This window comes from Electrona antarctica, assembly GCF_951216825.1.
Source record: "Electrona antarctica genome assembly, chromosome: 10".
NCBI lineage: Eukaryota > Metazoa > Chordata > Actinopteri > Myctophiformes > Myctophidae > Electrona > Electrona antarctica.
Genome location: NC_136791.1, coordinates 26,303,486 through 26,323,346, shown reverse-complemented (window position 1 = coordinate 26,323,346; position 19,861 = coordinate 26,303,486). Strand labels below are relative to the sequence as shown.

The window sequence follows — 19,861 nt, the reverse complement described above, 5'->3', positions numbered from 1 at the left end:
AAAACAAATGACCTACTCGAATCAGTTTTGCAGTCAATAGTACAGACATAGGTCCTCAAATAGCAATTAGCAGTTGAGTTTTTGGGCCAACAAAATATTTGAAAAACATTTTGGAGTTCAAATATTTTGAGGTATTTAAAAAGACACTTCAGCCTTTTTTAATATGTTAATGACGTTTAGAAGATTTAGAACACTTTCCTGGGGTTCTTTATGTGTGTAATATGTGGTTTTAGATATTTTATATTTTATCAGTGAGCCCAGTGTCTCTGTCATGGACACTGGTCTCACTTACTTCCTGGACTACATGTTGTCTCAGTAACACAGCCCCTCCCCCTATCCACAAGGAGTAGCATTGCACCAAAGCATTATGGGAATTGTAGTCCAGGAAGGAAGTGAGCCCAGTGTCCATGACATCAGAGACACTGGGCTCACTGCTAAAATCTAAAATATCTAAAACCACATATTACACACATAAAGACCCCCAGGAAACCTTCTAAACGTCATTAACATATATTCTTTTTGCAAAAAGGGTGAAGTGTCCCTTTAAGCTTCCAAGAAAAATAATGGGGACATGTGCCTGTATCCACAGAGTGTCAACCTCCCAATTATTATCGATGGACTGTTCCGCTGCTTGTGTCATCACACAAGCATTTCAGCATTTATTTTAAGAATCTGTCCAAGATCATATGTTATCACATGTAAAATGAAATCCTTAGCAGAGCGTTCCCTTGAAAGTTACAGCATGATGTCCATTTTATGTGTGTGTATATATATAGGCCGCTTATAATAACTTTGTACAGGTAAAATTAATTAAAACTGGTTAGAAAAGAAGGTACTTTTAGAGGCAAACAAAGTCTTCTAGACGATATTGACTTGGGTTGGTGCTCCTTTGGTAGTAAACTGCATCCGAAACGTCGGTGCTGGACAGCAGGAGAGAGTTATGGCCATGCAAAGAGCACTACAGCTCCAAAGCAGCTCTTGAATCGTCCCATTTCGGTCCCTATAATCTCTGTCTACAGTATGTTGCTCTCCAAGGTTCATGTGGGAATTCGATTTGCCCCCCCCCCCCCCCCACCCTGCATTGTCTTGTCTTTTGCCTTCGGTCCGGGTTTGGTTGTATGAGTTCAACGTTGAACGTGTTCTGCTATCGTCGTCCTCACGTGATGAGGCAGCAGTTGATGCACCGTGGCCCCAGTCTTCTCTTGAGAGCACCCTTCTTCCTCTTGGGGGTCAGGATGGCGATGATGGCCTCGTCGAATACCGTCTTCAGGCCCTTCTGTGTGAGAGCCGAACATTCCACGTAGCAACACGCGCCGATCTGTTGAAAGCACAAACACCGGTTTGTACACAAATCTGGAGTGCTTATTTAACTGTGAAAGTTTGAAAAACAAAAATAGACCCGTAACAGAGCTAACTAGAAAAAGTGCCCTTCTGGGCACAGGTCTCCACCAGGAGGATAGGAGTGTGTGTGATGTTTGGCAAAATGTTTAGGAGCAATATAAACGTGTGTGTGTGTGTGTGTGTGTGTGTGTGTGTGTGTGTGTGTGTGTGTGTGTGTGTGTGTGTGTGTGTGTGTGTGTGTGTGTGTGTGTGTGTGTGTGTGTGAGAGAGACGCGGCTTGGCCTGTTGTAGCGCCACCATGAGGCTGATTTGAAAACTGTCAAGTGGCATTTCTTCCAAAGCCTAGTGGGAATATGCATGCACAGTTTCACCACAATCGGACGCTGCGTTGAGTAGTTGTGGCGATTTGTACAAAACGGGTACAAAGCGGGCTACTCCTGAAAAGTTTAGAAGCCAATCGTAGCCAATGAGGGTGGATTATGAGAAATCAAACAAACCCGTCTTGATCACATGACTATGAAGAGCATGTGTACCGATTTGTGTGAAATTTGGATAAAATCTGAAGGAGTAATATTAGAAAATGTGTTTTACATATGTCGGCCTACTGGTGGCGCTATAAAGAGCAGATGTGAAAAATTCCAGGCAAAGGTTTTTCCTTGGCCTCTAGGGAGTTGGCATACAAAGTTATCCACAGATCCGTGCAGTTAGAGGTAAAAACACTTCTTGGCCAGTTATAGCGCCACCATGAGGCCGAGTTGAAAATGTTCATGTGGCATTTCCTCCTCGGCCTAGTGGGAATGTGCGTGCACAATTTCACGGAAATCACACAATGTGTTCATGATTTGCAGCATTTTGTTTGAAACTGAGCACTCCTGCAAACTTTGGAAGCCAATCTTCAGGATCAGGATGGAGTCTGAGAAATCTGAAAAACCCATTTCGTTGATTGGCTCTAGAGAGACTGTGTACCAATTTGCGTGATGTTTGGACAAAATCTGTAGGTGTACTTTCCAAAAACTTGTTTTGCACAAAGCGCCCTCCTGGTGGTGCTATAACAGGCGGTTCTGGAAATTTTGGGGCAGAGGTTCATCGTTGGCAGTGTGTGTGCAAAATTTGGCATCGACCGGGTTAACGGTGCCGGAGATTAGCTGTTCACAGACGGAAGGACGGACACACGGACACACACACACACACACAGACACACGGACGGACGGACGGAGTGCAAAACATACTCTCTCCCCATGCCTTCGGCCTGGTGGAGACAATGAAGACTACAGATTTTACAGCGTATGCTGTTCAATCGGCAGTTGTTAAAACCCCCAAAATAGACTTGATAATAATCAGACCTGTGTGAAGTGAGGGGCGCTCTAATAATCGTACAACATCATCATCAAGAATGGTGGTCCCTTATTGGCCAAGGGTTCCCACTGACATACATATGCCGATTTGCTCAGACACGCGTGACGTAAATTCTCCATTCATTGTTTGTTCAGACAACACAAACATTAAAGCTGTATATAGGAGGGGCCTAACGCCCCTCAAAAGAAATCGAGCATGGATGCTGTATGGATGGAGGGGCTGCATCAAAGTCAACGTGATTTCTTATGACCATTTGAAATGAAGGCTTACACAAGTCTTTAATAACTGTAGCCACAGAAATTACATATCGTCAAAGATCCATGGACGTCGATGCCATATGGTAGTATTGGCTGAGACACCGTGTTGTTTTTGGCAGCCAATTTCTAGTCGTCGTCTCGTGAATAGTTTTCATTTAGTTTCAGTCACATTTTAGTCACCTGGAATGTCTTAGTGTTAGTCTAGTTTTAGTCGACTAAATATCATAAGATTTTAGTCGACTAAATCTACAGTTGATTTAGTCGACTAAAATGTATTTTGGCGGGGCTTGATGCCGGCCTAATGACTGATTTTACACTTGCTGAAAATAGCTGCTGCGCTGCGACGCGTTGAGCTTGTAGATCTGCTATTTTCAGCATGCAAACAAAATTACTTATACTGGATCTCTTGTCCACTAGTCCCTCCCTAACATTTTAGTCTAGTTTTTATTTGCTGACAAAATCAATAGTATATTTAGTTTTAGTCATCATGGCTTAGTTTTCATTTAGTTTTTGTCAGTGAAAAAAGGTAGTCGACGAACATTTTTCGTCATTCTATTAGTCGACGAAAACAACCCTGCTGAGACAGAGCTACAACGTTTTGTCTCGACAGCTGGCGAGTTATCGTAGACCACATTCGACAGCTACACGCTACTTTGGTCAGAACATTCCAACATGCACGTTCTACGTTGTGGACTCACTGGACCCGGGATGCGGTCCTGGGTACATTTTAGGGTGCAGGCTGTCAATGGGTTTTAAATTCCGATCATTTCACGAAAGGAATCGCATTCCCATGGAGACACTCCAGGGTCAGTGTTCCTCAGGAATGTAACTTGGACATGATGGCTTAATGCTACAACGAAATAAAATAGGCTTATCCTTGTTTCCCCCCTGTCTGTCTGTCTGTCTGTCTGTCTTCCCCCTTTCTAACTCACTGACTCCAACTGCATAATGTTATTCCATTGCTTTGGGAGTTTGGGCATAAAGACATAAAAATATGTACCTCCTTCGCCAGCTTCTGTCCTTGCTCCGTTGCTATGGGTTTCTCCTTCATGTCGTTGAGTTTGGCAATGGTCTTGGGGTCATCCCGCAAGTCAATCTAAAAATCACACACACACACACACACACACACACACACACACACACACACACACACACACACACACACACACACACACACACACACACACACACACACACACACACACACACACACACACACAATGCATACTTCCTGTTAGCTAAAACCAACGGACATGTATCAGATATCAGTGTCAGATATCAATGCACTACTCCTTGGCACTGTATGCAACGTGCAGACACCATGAGTCTTATTGCATTGCAGAAGATAAATGCATTGCCACATTTTTTTTAATTAGAACATTTGAAACAAGGCCATATTGGCCCACACTGTCGGCTCTTGTGCAAGTGATTTTGCAGCCAACCACAACGTTTCCAACTGTCTTTTAATTGCAGTGCAGCATTTGTTGTGGCACACATGCGCATGCACACACACTCTATATCTCGCTAATAACCAATTAGGACAAATGCATTCACCTGTGTGCTGCAGAGGCTCGTATAACGAGTGAAGGCATACAGTATTAACACTTTTTTGGGGTTCTTTTAGGTTTGTTTGCTCTCTCTCTGGTCCCTTTTATGAATTGATGCGCACACATCAGCATGCAGCTGCAAAGAGCAAGGTGATTAATGAGGGAAACTGATAAAAAGAGCAGTGAACATCAGCCGACACAAACATAAGATGCCTACTCCTTCGTCTCCATTGCTGCTGGAGTGGAGTGGACTTCACTGCCGTTTTGTTGCCAGGGGAACGCAGAAAAACAGACAAGTCTTTATTTTTGAGGGGCGCTAGCCCCTCCTATATACAGGTTTAATGTTTGTTTTAAAAACGCCATTGACAATGAAGAGAAAATAATGTTTGTTTTGACACCGTTTGTTTTACATCATCATTACATAACCTAATCATAGCAACATGAGTTAGACTTTCATATATTAGAGTTAGATTAATAGAGGTTACACGTAAAACATACCTGTATGTGTTAAGTTTGAGTCGTTGTAAAAAGAAGATTGTTTTTATAAGTGAATAGACGTGAATTGGACGACCATTGAATAAAGTAACATTTATAGCTGCTCCAAGCTATACCGAATTCCCTCCTTGATGTTGTAAGATGATAAGAGTGCCCCTCACTTCACACGGGTGTGATTTCGTTTAAGATTTATACGATAGTTTTGACAATGAGCTTGGAAGCTTGGGGTGGATAACCTAACCCTACTTTGTTGTACGTCAAATACAATTGAGACCTACAAAAACAAAAAAAATTAAATTAAAATGTCCCCTTATCAACTAGTCAACTATCAAATCATCACATTCCATGCTACAAACAACACATCCCGTGCTCATACACACAAAGGTGTGCATAGGAGGGGCTAGCACCCCTCAAAGACACAAACTGACATGAAACTTGACCTAAAGTACAGTCTAAAGGTGGTTGCACACTGGACGCGTTTTTTGGAAAACCGATGGAGAAACGCTGCTAAAAATCAGAAAAAACGTGCTCGGTGTGTGGGGACCTTAACACCCCTTTCTATTCTTCACCAACTCAAGAGTGCTACCCCTCAACGTGACCACACTTAAGACCAGTGTTCAGCAAATTTTGATTTTAGTTTTAGTCAGTCTCTTGAATAGCTTTAATTTAGTTTTAGTCACATTGTAGTCACCTGGAATGTTTTAGTGTTGGTCTAGTTTTAGTCGACTAAATATCATTAAGATTTTAGTCGCCTAAATTTACAGTTGATTTAGTCGACTAAAATGTATTTTGGCGGGCCTTGATGCCGTCGTAATGACTGTTTTTACACTTGCTGAAAATAGCCGATCTACAAGCTCACAACTGCGACGCGTTGTGAGCTTGTAGATCAGCTATTTTCAGCATGCAACCAATTGAAAAATGACTTATACTGGATCTCTTGTCCACTACTAGTCCCTTCCTAACATTTTTGTCTAGTTTGTATTTGTTGACAAAATTGTCAGTATATTTAGTCTTAGTTTTTATTTAGTTTCCATGTAGTTTTTGTCAGTGGAAAAAGGTAGTCGACGAACATTTTTCGTCTTAGTTTTAGTCGACGAAATCAACACTGCTTACGACTATACTGTACTTCGAACTTGGAGTTGGAGGAACATGAGCCATGGCATTCACAGAGGTTCATCATTATTCAAATATATGGACGTGCCAATGTAATGTTTTTGGCGGCAGCAATTACTACAAATTTGACTTTTAGGAATTTAAAAGATCAACTAAAAGCAAGAGTGTAGAAGTAGTTCTTGAGCTGTGCTTTAAACGTGTCTACAGAGGCTGCCTGTCGAAGGTATAGTGGGAGTTTGTTCCACGCCGTCGGCGCCTAGAAGCAGAAAGCTGCTTCACCGTGTTTTCTAGTTCCAGCAGTGGAAGACCTGAGGGGCGGTTTGGGACATATCTAGGCACGCAGTCATGTAGGTAGGAAAGGCGGAGACCATTGAGAGCTTTATAAACAAGTAAAATAATTTTAAAATCAATCCTAAAAACATCAGGAAGCCAATGCAGTGAAGCTAAAACTGGAGTAATATGTTCTCTCATCTTAGTTTTAGTTAAAATGGAAAAGTCTCTCCATTTGTGAAGTAGTGCAGGTCAGGTCAGTTTGAGCCTGTTTGCGGTTTCGCGGCGACTGACCTGTGTTCCGATGAGCAGGTAGGGGACGCTGGGAGCGTACTCCTGCAGCTCGGGGACCCACTCTTCTCGCACGTTCTGGAAGCTGGCCGGGTTGACGACCGAGAAGCAGATGAGGAAGACATCGGTCATCGGGTAGGATAGCGGCCTCAATCGGTCATAGTCCTCCTGAGGAGATGAAAGAGCAGGCGCTGTGTCAGCTGGGTGGCTCTCCGAAATGAAGCGACGAGGAGGGTGTAGGACTACAGCTATAGCGATTATTTTTGTAGCTACTTTTTCAATTCATGGAATAATCTAGTAGCCTGTTTAAAAATAAATATATATACTAACGAATCAATTAAGTACATAAAAGCCCTATTTTATACTTTGTTACACAACTGTGTTGTGCAAAAATAGTGAAAAATCTACAAACTCACTCACATGTCGCATCGTGACGCACTGAGAGCTTGTGGATGAGCTATATTCACTTTGTTCTTTTTACTTTTTCAGCCATATTGACATACCCAACGTAGGTCGATTGTTATTCAATTCATTGTAATTGATTACAGTGGGGGTGTTCGGGTCAGGACATGAAGGGACTGGGATGGGATGGTGGGTTCTTCAGGTCGGGGGGAGGGGTGGAGGTTCTAGGAGCAGGCCTGAGTGGATTAGGGCAGTGGGGACTGGGATGGGGTGGTGAGTTCTTCAGGTCGGGGGGAGGGGTGGAGGTTCTGGGAGCAGGCCTGAGTGGATTAGGGCAGTGGGGACTGCTTGGGAGGGGTGGAGGTTCTGGGAGCAGGCCTGAGTGGATTAGGGCAGTGGGGACTGCTTGGGAGGATGGTGGTTCAGAGGGGTGGAGGTTCTGGGAGCAGGCCTGAGTGGATTAGGGCAGTGGGGACTGCTTGGGAGGATGGTGGTTCAGAGGGGTGGAGGTTCTGGGAGCAGGCCTGAGTGGATTAGGGCAGTGGGGACTGCTTGGGAGGATGGTGGTTCAGAGTGGATTAGGGCAGTGGGGACTGCTTGGGAGGATGGTGGTTCAGAATGCTGCTTGAAAGGGACAAAGGGAGCAGAGGGCAACGACGGCATTGACTATCTACCGTCCTGTCATATCCGTGGAATTATTGTTCATCATGAATTATTAAGGCATATGAAAAATGAGCTCCCAATGAAGACACCCCGCCTCCTAGGCCTACTTTCTGTTCTACGGAAGAAAGGAAGCAAGACAAAGATGGAGAAGCACTTAGAATGGAGAGAGAGAGAGAGAGATAACTTTGCTGTTTAATCCAATGGACACAGCCAAGGTTCTCTACTAGACTGTTCTAAGCAAATAATGAACAATATAATGGCGGGAATGATTATGCAGAAAATAATCAAGCAGTCGGGACTGAGTCAGTTAAAATGAAAGAATGTCCGGATACGCATAGAATGACCTTCATATGAAAGTTTCATCTTTGCCACATCATTTATTTCTCTCCCAACACTAGAGGGAATTCTGAAGCTAACCGAGCCACGAGACCTTTCAAACCAGACACACTGCCACATCCGATATCCTTCCAGATGGTGTAAATAACGAATTAGCATATAACGCTAACAACTGCGCTCGAGATCGAAGTGCTTTCTTGTCCTCGACTCCTCACAGGCAGATAAGCCCCTGTTGATGGGATCATCTGAATTCCACACATAATATGAATAGTCACGACTCATCTGACATTTACATTTGAGTGACGGGGACAGGGGACGGGGGGGGTTATGCAGTGATGTCTGGTGCAGCAGGTCAGGATCGATGGATGTCCAGCTATTAGATGTGACTCAACCTGATGCAACCTGCTGGCTGATGGAAGTGAATCAATCTCGCCTGCTTGTCCAGATGATTTATAGTCAAAGTCCTTGGAAATCAAACCAAATTAGATGCAATGTCCGCACTGTGCCCAAAATTGCTGCAACATCTCGGGACAACGTTGTCTTGATGATATTCTAATCTCTTTGCCAGGACCGACCGACCTTTTGCCAGGTCTCGTTCCCGATAAAACTGCAACGGCGCATTATGGCAGTACTGTTTATATGGAGTGATTCCTCAGAGACAAATCATTCTCAGCAAAATAGGCTGAGGGAAGTGGTTATGCAAATGAGGTGATTGTGAATAGTATGAAATATGCCAAACAGCTGTAGATCAGCGATGCAAATGTGTCATATTTTGTATCCTGCGTTTTGATATATGGACTTTATATTAGATTGGAGAAGATGAAGGGAAGCGTGAACCAATCTTCAGGCTCGTGCCTTGGCTTGCAGTGTTTGAGACTACACACGTACTATGTACATACAGCTGCATTCTGGGACATTGTTTTAAATAAATATCGTTAAATATATTTATGACCAATTATGGTTGAGTATGTATGTAATTTTAACTACAGTAGCACATCTGCAGTGGTTGGAGGTGTTCTCCCTACTCTCTACACTCTACTAATACTGCGCCTACGTTTTTCTCTGATGTTGGCTTTATATCACACAATATAGCATGCAGTGATTTTTTCAATGTAATGGGTCCCGGGACCCAGGGGTGGTCTTTTAGATGGGTCCCAGGGACATTTTATAAGTTCTACTTCAACGACGTTGGTGTACAGTACAGACTGAGTACAGTACTGCATCCCAGGACCCCCGGAGGGTGACATGATTGCGTCCTTTCTCAATTCAGTGAGTCTAAGGATGCAGGATGCAGCCTATTTGCATCACTGTCGATGTGTTTCCTAACGGGAAAACAAAACCCCACCCATCAAGCAAAAGACTATAAAACATTGATTCATTCACTAAAAAGTACTGCTTCACCATTGTTGATACTAAATGTGATATGTGACATATACATTTCATATGGCTGTTCACTACACTATGTACAGTATGTAGTTGCTTTACTTTAATACAGGGGGTCCTCGAGGTTACTACAGGGGGGCCGCCAAATCTTTGCGTGTCCTCAGAGTTACTACGGAGGTGGGGCGGCGGGACCGCCCCATGGGACCGCGATGGGCCGTCTAACACATAATCTTTGCTTAGAATTGGACGGAATTACCCGAGGCGGGGTTGGCGAAAGGGCTTTTCTGTGTGGAGTTTGCATGTTCTCCCCGTGTCCCCTAGGGTAGGTACCCTCACAAAAAACATGCAGTAATCCTGGTCTCTAAACTACCTCCTCCTGGCCAGCCGGAGTGTCTGATGGAGGGGAAAGGAACTGGTCGGAATAACGTGTTCCTTCCACGCGCTACGTCCAGCCGGGGAAACTCTCCCCTGTCAGGTGAAAAGAAGCAGCTTGGACTCCTCATGCATTGAAGGAAGCATGAGGTCAGTCCACTGCCCCCCCAGGTTGGCAGAGGAAGTGTAGCGCCCAGGATTACATGATTAGATCATTGACACTGGGTGAAAAAATGGGTTGCAAAATCGTGGGATAAAAAAAAGAAAAAGAAAATTTTAGATCAAGAGTTATTCACGTTTTAAGATTTTAGTCTCATCGGCTAAAATGGGGGGGGGGGACATTTTCGATGACATCCCACCGGGAAATAACATTGAATGTTGCGCAACAGACGCTCCCAGCCTGTGGAGCGATGCGATCGGTTTTGATATCAATAAATCTCTGTCCTTTTATTAATCTCCGTCCTGGGCAACGAGCGTTACTAATTGATAGAACGGAGAACTAGTGCTGTCAAACAAGTCTTATATGAACATTTTTTATCTGCAACACAATGCTATACAATATGTAGCGGGGGTCCCTGCTCCATCTCGCTAATTTGGTCCTTGGCTGGGAAAAAACAAAAAATACATTGAAGATCACTGGTTTAACAGAATGAATTTACAAATAGCTTTTGACCTAAGATTGAACTCCACTTTAAAGGGATTACCTGAAGCAGCTCTGTCATTCAACAACATGGTACTGTACAAGAAACGCTGATATGGCTATATACTGTACTTTTCAGCTCATTTCACCTTATTTGGGAGAACATGTGTCAGCAGCACAGCGTTCATGCGTGTGTGTGTTTGTGTGTGTGTCCACATGCACGTGTTATCATGACCTTTGGTCTCCTTCCTCTGGTCCCCAGTGATCCGTAGAGTGTGTGTGTGTGTGTGTGTGTGTGTGTGTGTGTGTGTGTGTGTGTGTGTGTGTGTGTGTGTGTGTGTGTGTGTGTGTGTGTGTGTGTGTGTCAGGCCGTCAGGTTCTCAGCAGCCTCTCTCTCTGAGTCTCTAGTCTCTACCTCTACCACATTGTCAGATTTAACCTTATGTGTTAGTGCTGCACGGTTTAATAAATAATAATAATAAATCTAGATTCAGACACCTATAGATGTGGTCTCTTTTCTAAATTTGAGCAAGAATCGTGCAGCACTAGTTGGCTGTAGTTCATTTTAGTTGCTCTTGTGTTTTTGCTATACAAGAGTGACTTTAAGAGAGGTTTTAGTCAAGCAGTCTTTGATGCTGTCTGTTTATAAAGCCACTGCAGTTGGCTGGCTCCCCAGGTGCCACCTTTTGAATGTAGTAATAAATGTTAAACAACTACAGACTAAAGACAATAAATAGTTTCACTGAAACAATGAGAATCGTGATCTCAAGAGAGATTCACATTTGAGCAAGAATCGTGCAGCACTGCCGTGTATTAACCACCCGCAACCTGGCGTCCTATTTTGGGCATGTATATTTTTTGTTTAACCACTTCCTGGGTGGGTCAGCCGAGTTCCGATTAGGTTGGGTTTTTTTTACAGCCAAGTGAGCCAACCCCCTTTTACACAACCTGATACAATAGGCCTATCTCGCTTTCCACGCCCACTTCCGGTAAATAGTGGTGTCATTTAACATTAGCATTTACACGTTTTTTTCTCTGGAGAATCTAAGTACATTTTCTAATGTAAAAATGTGACAGACCAATATTATTATGAAGCAAACAAGATGGTAAATCAGCTCGAACAGATAGAACAAACCTTACCTTGAGAAAACAAAAGTTGTAGACTTCTTAAATTACCTCTGTTAACATGTAGCGTCTATGGAGTGACGTCACGCTATCACCACTAACCCCGAAAGGGGGCGTATTAAGGGGGCGGGGAAATTCTGTGAGATAGGCTTATCGCACACATTCACAGCTGGTGACAAACCTGACTAAGGCCTCACTCACACCTAAGACACACGCAAGACACACTTGTGTCCTGTGTCTTCTGTGTGTTATGGCCGCCTGACGCCTCAATGCATTTCCAATGGGAGTCACATGGTTTGAAGACACAACCTTGTTGCATAGGGGGAGGGCAGAAGACAGCCATGCAACAAGGTTGTGTCATGAAACCATGTGACTCCCATTGGAAATGCATTGAGGCGGCCATAACACACAGAAGACACAGAACACAAGTGTGTCTTAGGTGTGAATGAGGCCTTACATTTAGCAATTTGTAACTCCCTGAAGCAGAGTTACAAATGAACACTTGAGGATTTCACTGTGCTTCACTTCATGTACAGCAGCTACTGTACATGTTCCTTCACTGATACGGATACAGTATATGCAGAATGGTGGTAGAAGTTAACAATAGTTAATAGAACAATTTAGTTGTTTCTCACACACACACACACACACACACACACACACACACACACACACACACACACACACACACACACACACACACACACACACACACACACACACACACACACACACACACACACTATTATTAAGCTTATTCAATAGGCTATTCTAGTGGTTCTCAAATTCTTTCATGTCAAGGACCCCCAAATTGGTACTAATTTGCCCGCGGACCCCTCTAGCAGTGATTCTCAACCCGTTTAATTTCAAGGACCCCCCAGATTGACATCCATTAGTCTACAGACCCCCATTTAATGGCATTTATATCTCTGGGACCCCCAATTTATTTTGTATAATCAATGTTAATTTAACTGAGTGTACAAATGGAACCAAATAGACCCGAGTTACAGACCCATAAGGGTCCATTTGGTTCCAAACTATCATTTAGATGGGGACCCCCTGGAACTCCCTCAAGGACCCCTGGGGGTCCCCGGACCCCACTTTGGGAACCACTGGGCTATTCAAACAAATGCATCAACTAGAGATGCTCCGATCAGGTTTTTTGGGGCCGATCACCGATCACCGGAAGCAGTATCTGCCGATACCGATATTACCGATACCGATCACAGCGTTGTGAAATCACCCACCTTGGACCTTGCAAACTGCGAGTTTGGTGTCCTTTTCTGACACAGTAAACCAGGGATACTCAAATAGTTGAACATGTGGGCCACATTATGAAAATGGCAAGGGGCCAGGGGCATGTTGATAAAATGACAACATTAATGTTACTTTTTTATTTACCTTATTTCCACATGACGTATGAAAAGACAAGTGCAATGTGCATTCTTTTATGGCGTGCCCCATTTTCTCTCTTTTGAATAATTCTGTGCAATTAGCACATTCAACACAAACAACTGTTTCCAACTGAGAGAGAGCAATGTGTTTGTGGCTCAAACGTTGTCTAATATTGTTTTAGAGCAGTGGTTCTCAAACATTTTCATGCCAAGAGCAAAGGACCCCCAATATTTTTTCAATCTACAAAAATAATCCCAAAATCGCTTATAAACAGATTTGGCAACACTGGCCAGAAACGACCAGTGTTGCTTCTTTTTGGCTTATTTTGTATAGACCTAGGTTGCTTGTTTCTGCCATAGAGTTATACTGGCAACACTTCTGGCTTCTAGCTGGATATGAACGTGCTGCTCGTCGTCGCTTCTCTGTGTGTGTCAGTCCCAGCTCCGTGACTGGGAGATGGGACTATGTGGATAGAACTTTCTGTTACAGTTAAATCCATATAAAAGTAGGCCTACCACACAACTGAAAAGTAGCGCGACTGTGGCCGCAAGTTAGAAACTTGTGGCTATAACGAGGCACAGCTGTTTACAATGCGATGCAAAATTAACAGCGGGGGCTTTGGCTTTTTTGGACTGGAACGTATGACACGAGCAAAACTTTTGTGAAATGTAAATGGAAGGCAGTTGGTGGCAGTAATATCTAGTACTCTACCACTGCAGTAAACATCCTAACAAGGGGTCTGGGAAGGGAGTGCATTGCAAGGGGGGCTTTGATGACGTTAAACAGAGGCACGTTTGTCAACACTGCGTCCCCCAGATATTTCATGGTGCTGCTGTATGTGGTGGTGCAGCAGCCTCTCTAGAGAGAACAAAAACACCACTAGCCCACATTAAACTAAAGACGTTTTGGCCATTATCTCTGGAACGGGAGGTCCAATCTGCTCAGTTTAAAGTTTGTTGGATACGTGACAATCAGGACATTAATCGATCGGACGTTTTGATTTATTTTGAGAACTCCGATCCGATAGAGACATTATCGGCCGATCGTGATTGGACGCCGATTGATCGGAGCATCTCTATCATCAACTTATATAAATAGCCAGCACATGCACCATTTTCCTAGCGTATAATTGTAGTCCCCCTGTCACTATAACTCCTACGGTTCGTCAACCCGGTTAGGGAGAGCACAGACAACCATGTGTCTCTCCTCTGATACACATGACTTCAATGTCGCTTCTTGTCACCTGACAACGAAGGAGTTTGACCAGAAGAACATGCTATTCCTCGTAGTTCCACGCCCCACAGAACAGGTTAAATTAAATTACATTAAGTGTCAAAACAAGTTGTCTGAAGACACGTTAAATGTAGAGCGGAGACCCCGACAGAGATCCCAGCATGAGCAAGACATTTTGCGACAGGTGCCAACAGGTACCAACCTGTAGGAGTCACTGGTAAAAGCCAAGGGGGGGGGGGGGGGGGGGGGGGGGGGTGTGCGTGTGTGTGCGCGTGTATGTGTGTACCATACAACCTTGTTTGACTTTGAGAAGTTTTAATCGCAGTGTTCACCCATGTCCCTCGCATGCACGCGCGCGCCACACATATACACACACACACACACACACACACACACACACACACACACACACACACACACACACACACACACACACAGAGTTGAGCATGTTTCCTGAGTGCATGCCCACCACATTATGTAACGGTACCTTCACTGACTACTGAAGAGTGTACCGTAAATATTACGGCTCAGGGAGAAAGACTTAAGCAAGGGGAGAAAACGTACGTGTGTGTGCGTGCGTGCGTGCGTGCGTGCGTGCGTGCGTGCGTGCGTGCGTGCGTGCGCGCGCGGTGCATTCCTACACAGCTAAATCCTCAGTGTTAATCGATCATGGAGATCTCTCAGGGTTCAAATGTTAACACTGTGGATTTTGCAGTGCATGCCTGCGTGTGAGTGCATAAATAATATGCCAGAGGCTGATAACAGGCAGAAGTTATTCATATCAGCTCCTCTCTAATACATGTCCATACATTTCTATCAGGGGTGAGGCTTGGCAATCCCACTTGGCATGTGTGATCTCAGCTGTGTGCGTGCATGCGTTGCGTGCGTGCGTCTGTTGACTCGGGGACATAAGAGAGCTATATGATATGCGTGAGTCACTCCCCTCTCTCTCTCTCCATTCTCCTGGGGGCCCTGGCTGAAACTGGCTGTGTGTCACAGAGTCAGGCGGCTGTTTCTTTCAACATGGCCGCCCGCCGGTAAAGAAATCAAGCCCGGACAGATCTGAGACGTTTCAAGTGAAAGTCACCCATCACAGATTTAGCACTAAGCAGGAATAGCATGCATTTAACCTGCAAAAACAGAGCGGGTTTATATTTGTTTCTAGTTTACTGTCCCGTCATTAGTGCTAGCTTCCGGAACTCGTTGCAGACTCAGAGCTCTTAATATTATGTCCTTAAGTTTCGTTATTGTGTGGATGGGTCATGTGTGGCTTGCTGAAAATTACTCATTCCAAGGTAACTTTCTGTAATAGTATAAAGTATAAGAGTGGCTGTTCGACTGAGGCAACCAGCTGGGTAAAGCCACTTACAGTTTTCGCGCACACACACACACACACACACACACACGCGCACACACGCACACACGCACACACGCCTCCTCTGCCTCCCTGCTGTGATGTGACTGGTCACTGGACCACATTAAAACAGTCAGAGCCTTCTTCAGAACACACAAAAACATGAAAAGGACCAGCGTTGCCATGGGTACTACAGGCACTTAGCATCCACTTCCTGTTTCCTCATGCTTCCTCCTTGGGCGCCGGCGACCGCTGCTGCCGCAGGGTTTCGTGAGTGCAGATTGCAGAAGCCGTATCAGCAGCAGCATGGCATAAGAAATTACTTTCCTTCCCTGCTCCCTCCTCGTCACAGACTTCGCAGACCATATATATATATATATATATATATATATATATATAGAATATTTCAATAGCGCCATCAATGCCTGAGGTAGGAATGTGGCAGGTCACGGGAAGCGGAGACAACAGATGACAGAGTGCGTCATATTGTGATTTGTCTGCCTCTGATATGTAGGCCTAACCTTGACACTTGACATCATACATACCGCCTGGAACTGGATCCGATTAGGACTAGAGGCATGACAATGGCAATGTAGGCAAACTAGACTACAAGAGCCCAACACATTTATCGGTCTTCCAAATATTATGTATTTTTGAGGGGCGCTAGCCCCTCCTATGCACAGCTTTGTGTGCATGTCCATTTGAGCACAGAATGTGTTTTTTAGCATGGAATGTGATGATTTGATTGGCTGAGCACAGAATGTGATGTATGATAATAAGAGCGCCCCTCACTTCACACAAGTGTGCTTTTTTGTTACTCCATTATAATAGTTAAGGGCCCAAAAACTGGTCAGGCACACAGTAACTCACCCCCAGCTTGATGCCCCTGTGAAACGACATGGGACTGTGGGAGTTCCAGCCATGCCGGGAATATAAATATTAAAGTGCGCTTGAAGCCAATGCAACATGTGTAGCCCAGACCAGACTGAGGCACAGGATTCTAAGAGCGGAGTGTGAAGGGAGGTTATTTGAAAGAAATCTCTTATGAATGTCTCTTCCTGGCAATTTTTTTTTTTCAGATGGGTGTCTGCGCCGACGCCAAATAGTAACAATAATTTGGGGGTCCTTCTTTGACATAAAGTACCACACAGCCTTGGGTAAAACTTAAAAGGGGAAATCCATTATCTAAAGCAGATTTTCTGCCTTTGGAGATCCCCCCCATCTCTCTCTCACTCCACACCTTATTCCATACTTGTCGTTCCCCTTCTCACTCTCTGTATTTCTCTTCCTCTTTCCCTGGGCTTCTCTCTCCTCCTTTCCCTCTTTCAGTTTCTATCTCTCTCTCTCTCTCTCTCTCTCTGGGGCGCCGCGGCCAGATCTTCTTTGATCAAATGCTGAGGCTATAAACATTACTAGCTGGCCTTGTGCTCAGCATAAAGAGGTCAGCTGAGGTGGGGGGGGACGGGACGACAACGACTCTGCATTTGAAAGAGAAGTAACTCTACTCTGGGCAGCCACACAGCGCCCACAGCAGACATCTGGGGGAAACTTCTCCATTTCACAGACGCTTCGAATCAGCTAAAAACAAATCGTCCCCTCCAGACCAGGAGTCCTGAGCCACAACACGTAATACACGCACGCACGCACACACACACACACACACACACACACACACACACACACACACACACACACACACACACACACACACACACACACACACAGTCAGATGTACCGTCCAGAGCACATAAAATATATTGTTTTCATTCCTGTGAGTGTTATAGGCTGATAGTGATTTTACTGCCATCTGTTTTCTCCGAAATATTAAGTCACAGATAGTAGAGGCTTGGCTGGGAGTTGAGTCCGGAAAGGGAGGCATATGTCTGTGATTTTTTTGACATTTAGACGGTTAAATGTGGTCCTGAGAAAAGCGTCAATGACACGCGACAACTTTAGGAACTGGAACTGCAGGGCCCAGGGGTTAACCACCTTCAACCTGGCATTCGTATTTTGGGCATGTCATTAAAAGGTGTAAATGGGCAGAAGTTTCCAAAGAAAATAGCTGATCTACAAGCTCACACGCCTGTTGCAACATGACGCTCTTTGAGCTTGTAGATCAGCTATTGTCCAAGCTTAAGTGATTAACGGTCATGATTGTTGGCCAGACAATTGAGAATGAGCTTGTGTGTGTGTGTGTGTGTGTGTGTGTGTGTGTGTGTGTGTGTGTGTGTGTGTGTGTGTGTGTGTGTGTGTGTGTGTGTGTGTGTGTGGAAACATTATTGTGTGTGGGGTGGGCCCACAGCATTTTCCATACAGTTAACTCTTGCCCACTGAATGGCACATTGTAGAGAATAAACCCAGGCATTAGGCTGCCCTATTAACAAAACTGTTACATCACCGCTGGACATAGAAGCCCTGTTCTTCACATAATAGACCTATTGAATGAAGCCCCCCTCACTACCGCCACTGTCCACGGCCTACACACCACACTTTGGCACTAAACCCCATGTGCGAAAACCATCACCTGTTGTGGCTTAGTGTCTGGCCGGAATATGATGCCCGAGGGTGCAGCGCAGAGCGGATAGTTAGTGGTCCCTGGAGAGCACATGGGAACAGCTATGAGGGAGTGGGGAGAGGGAGTGGAGAGAGAGGGAGAGGGGGAGAGGGAGGGAGGAGGGATGGGCTGTGTCCTTGAATGTGGCATGCTTGCTTGGCACTGGGCCAGTGTTTAGAATAAACCTACCTGGCCAGCTGTATCATACAGTCCCAACAAGTACTGCTTCCCGCCAACGTTGACACTCACTGCAAGGCAATGACAAAGACAAGTTGAGAGAGAGAGAGGGAGGGAGGGGTTGGGAGAGAAGGGAGGGAGGGGGTCTCTCGGCTCTCCTACCCTTCTCTCCTATGAAGACGGCAAACAAGTGGTTTTGATTATAGCAACAGATGCTTAAGGCAACTAAGCCAATGCATTTTGAGCTCACAGAGCAGCAGCAGAAAACAAGGCATCGAAGATCTAACACATTGTAATACATTATCGTGTCTCTATACTAGACTGTATATTATGTATAGGCCTATGTTTGGTTTGAGTAACAAGCCTATTCAGATAGAATACTATGATACGTTGTAATGTTTTTGCACAAAGGACCCGTTATAATTGGACAACTGTTGATGCCCTTAATTAAATCGCCACATGTAAAAGTCCTGTCTGACTAGACTGTTGCTTGCCTTACCTGCATAATGATCAAAAACTGTGGGCACATACTCCTCGGGAAAGGCGTCATTGGCGTAGCTCATCAGAAGACACGTCTTGCCCACCGCGCCGTCTCCCACCACCACACATTTCAACATAATAGTGCCGGTTCCGTTTGCCATGATGATGATGATCCTCCCAGTCCCGACACTAGTACCATCATCCCCCGACGCCCCGTTTGTTTCCTGAGCCGAGGAGCGGTGGTGGTGGTGGTGATCCCCCCTGGACGCCAGGCATCACCAGCCTCCTCCTCGTCGGAGAAGGAGCCCGACCACCGAGGAGGGGAACTGCATCTCTCTCCTCCACAGCAGCACTGTCTCCACTCCACCGAACCGTTACAATACAAAACCACCGCTTCCAAAGAAACTGGGCGAGTGAGTTTTCCTCTAGATCTCTATCTCACCCTCCTTCTTTTACAATACAGAGAGAGTGGAGGACACAATGTAGGGCTATTAGTACGGACTGGAGTTGGGTTGGGAAGTCCAGCTGTTCGGCCAGTCGTGAAGAATATGATATAACTCCCTAGTAGTAGTGGTGCCAGGGGTTCCCTTCCCGGTCCCTCCCCTCTCTCTCTCTCTCTCTCTCTCTCTCTCTCTCCCCACGCCCGATCCCCGTGAGTGAGGCGCACGCCGCGTGGTAGTGGTGAGCCCCAGTCGGTGCCTGTTTGCCAGCTCGCGGTCCTCGCTCGCGGTCCTCCGGTGCCTCCACTCCTCGATCCGATCCTCGCCTCGTTTACATTGGATTGGGGCTCTAGTCTAGTAGTCTGTGTGGACAAGGTGGGTTCACTGGCTGGATGGATGGGGCGGAGCTAACGCTCTGAAGCCAAGGGGCTCTGGAGAAAGTGCACTCCGCTCGCACTGTTGTTATTTATTAATTAAATAATTAATCAATTAATTAACTTAACTCCAACGTGTATCCTACAGATGTACAATGTCTCTGAGTTACACATGGATACACTCGCTCACTCACACTCCCACCCACGTGGCTTGACGGTGACCTACAATTTATTATTCTCTTTTTTTAGGGGCGCTAGCCCCT

At 45.2% G+C, this 19,861-nt stretch overlaps 1 protein-coding gene across 1 annotated transcript; it reads right to left on the bottom strand.

The window, feature by feature from the left end:
* Positions 1–442: 442 nt before the first annotated feature.
* Positions 443–19,548, bottom strand: LOC306930560 (rho-related GTP-binding protein RhoQ). The gene is made up of 5 exons (XM_079511585.1): positions 18,804–19,548; positions 18,317–18,375; positions 6,674–6,838; positions 3,955–4,050; positions 443–1,318 (listed from the first exon to the last, which is right to left on the bottom strand). Exons 1-5 carry the CDS (start codon positions 18,943–18,945, stop codon positions 1,157–1,159), a joined length of 624 nt encoding a protein of 207 aa, XP_079367711.1. The 5' UTR covers positions 18,946–19,548; the 3' UTR covers positions 443–1,156.
* Between the last annotated feature and the right edge of the window lie 313 nt (positions 19,549–19,861).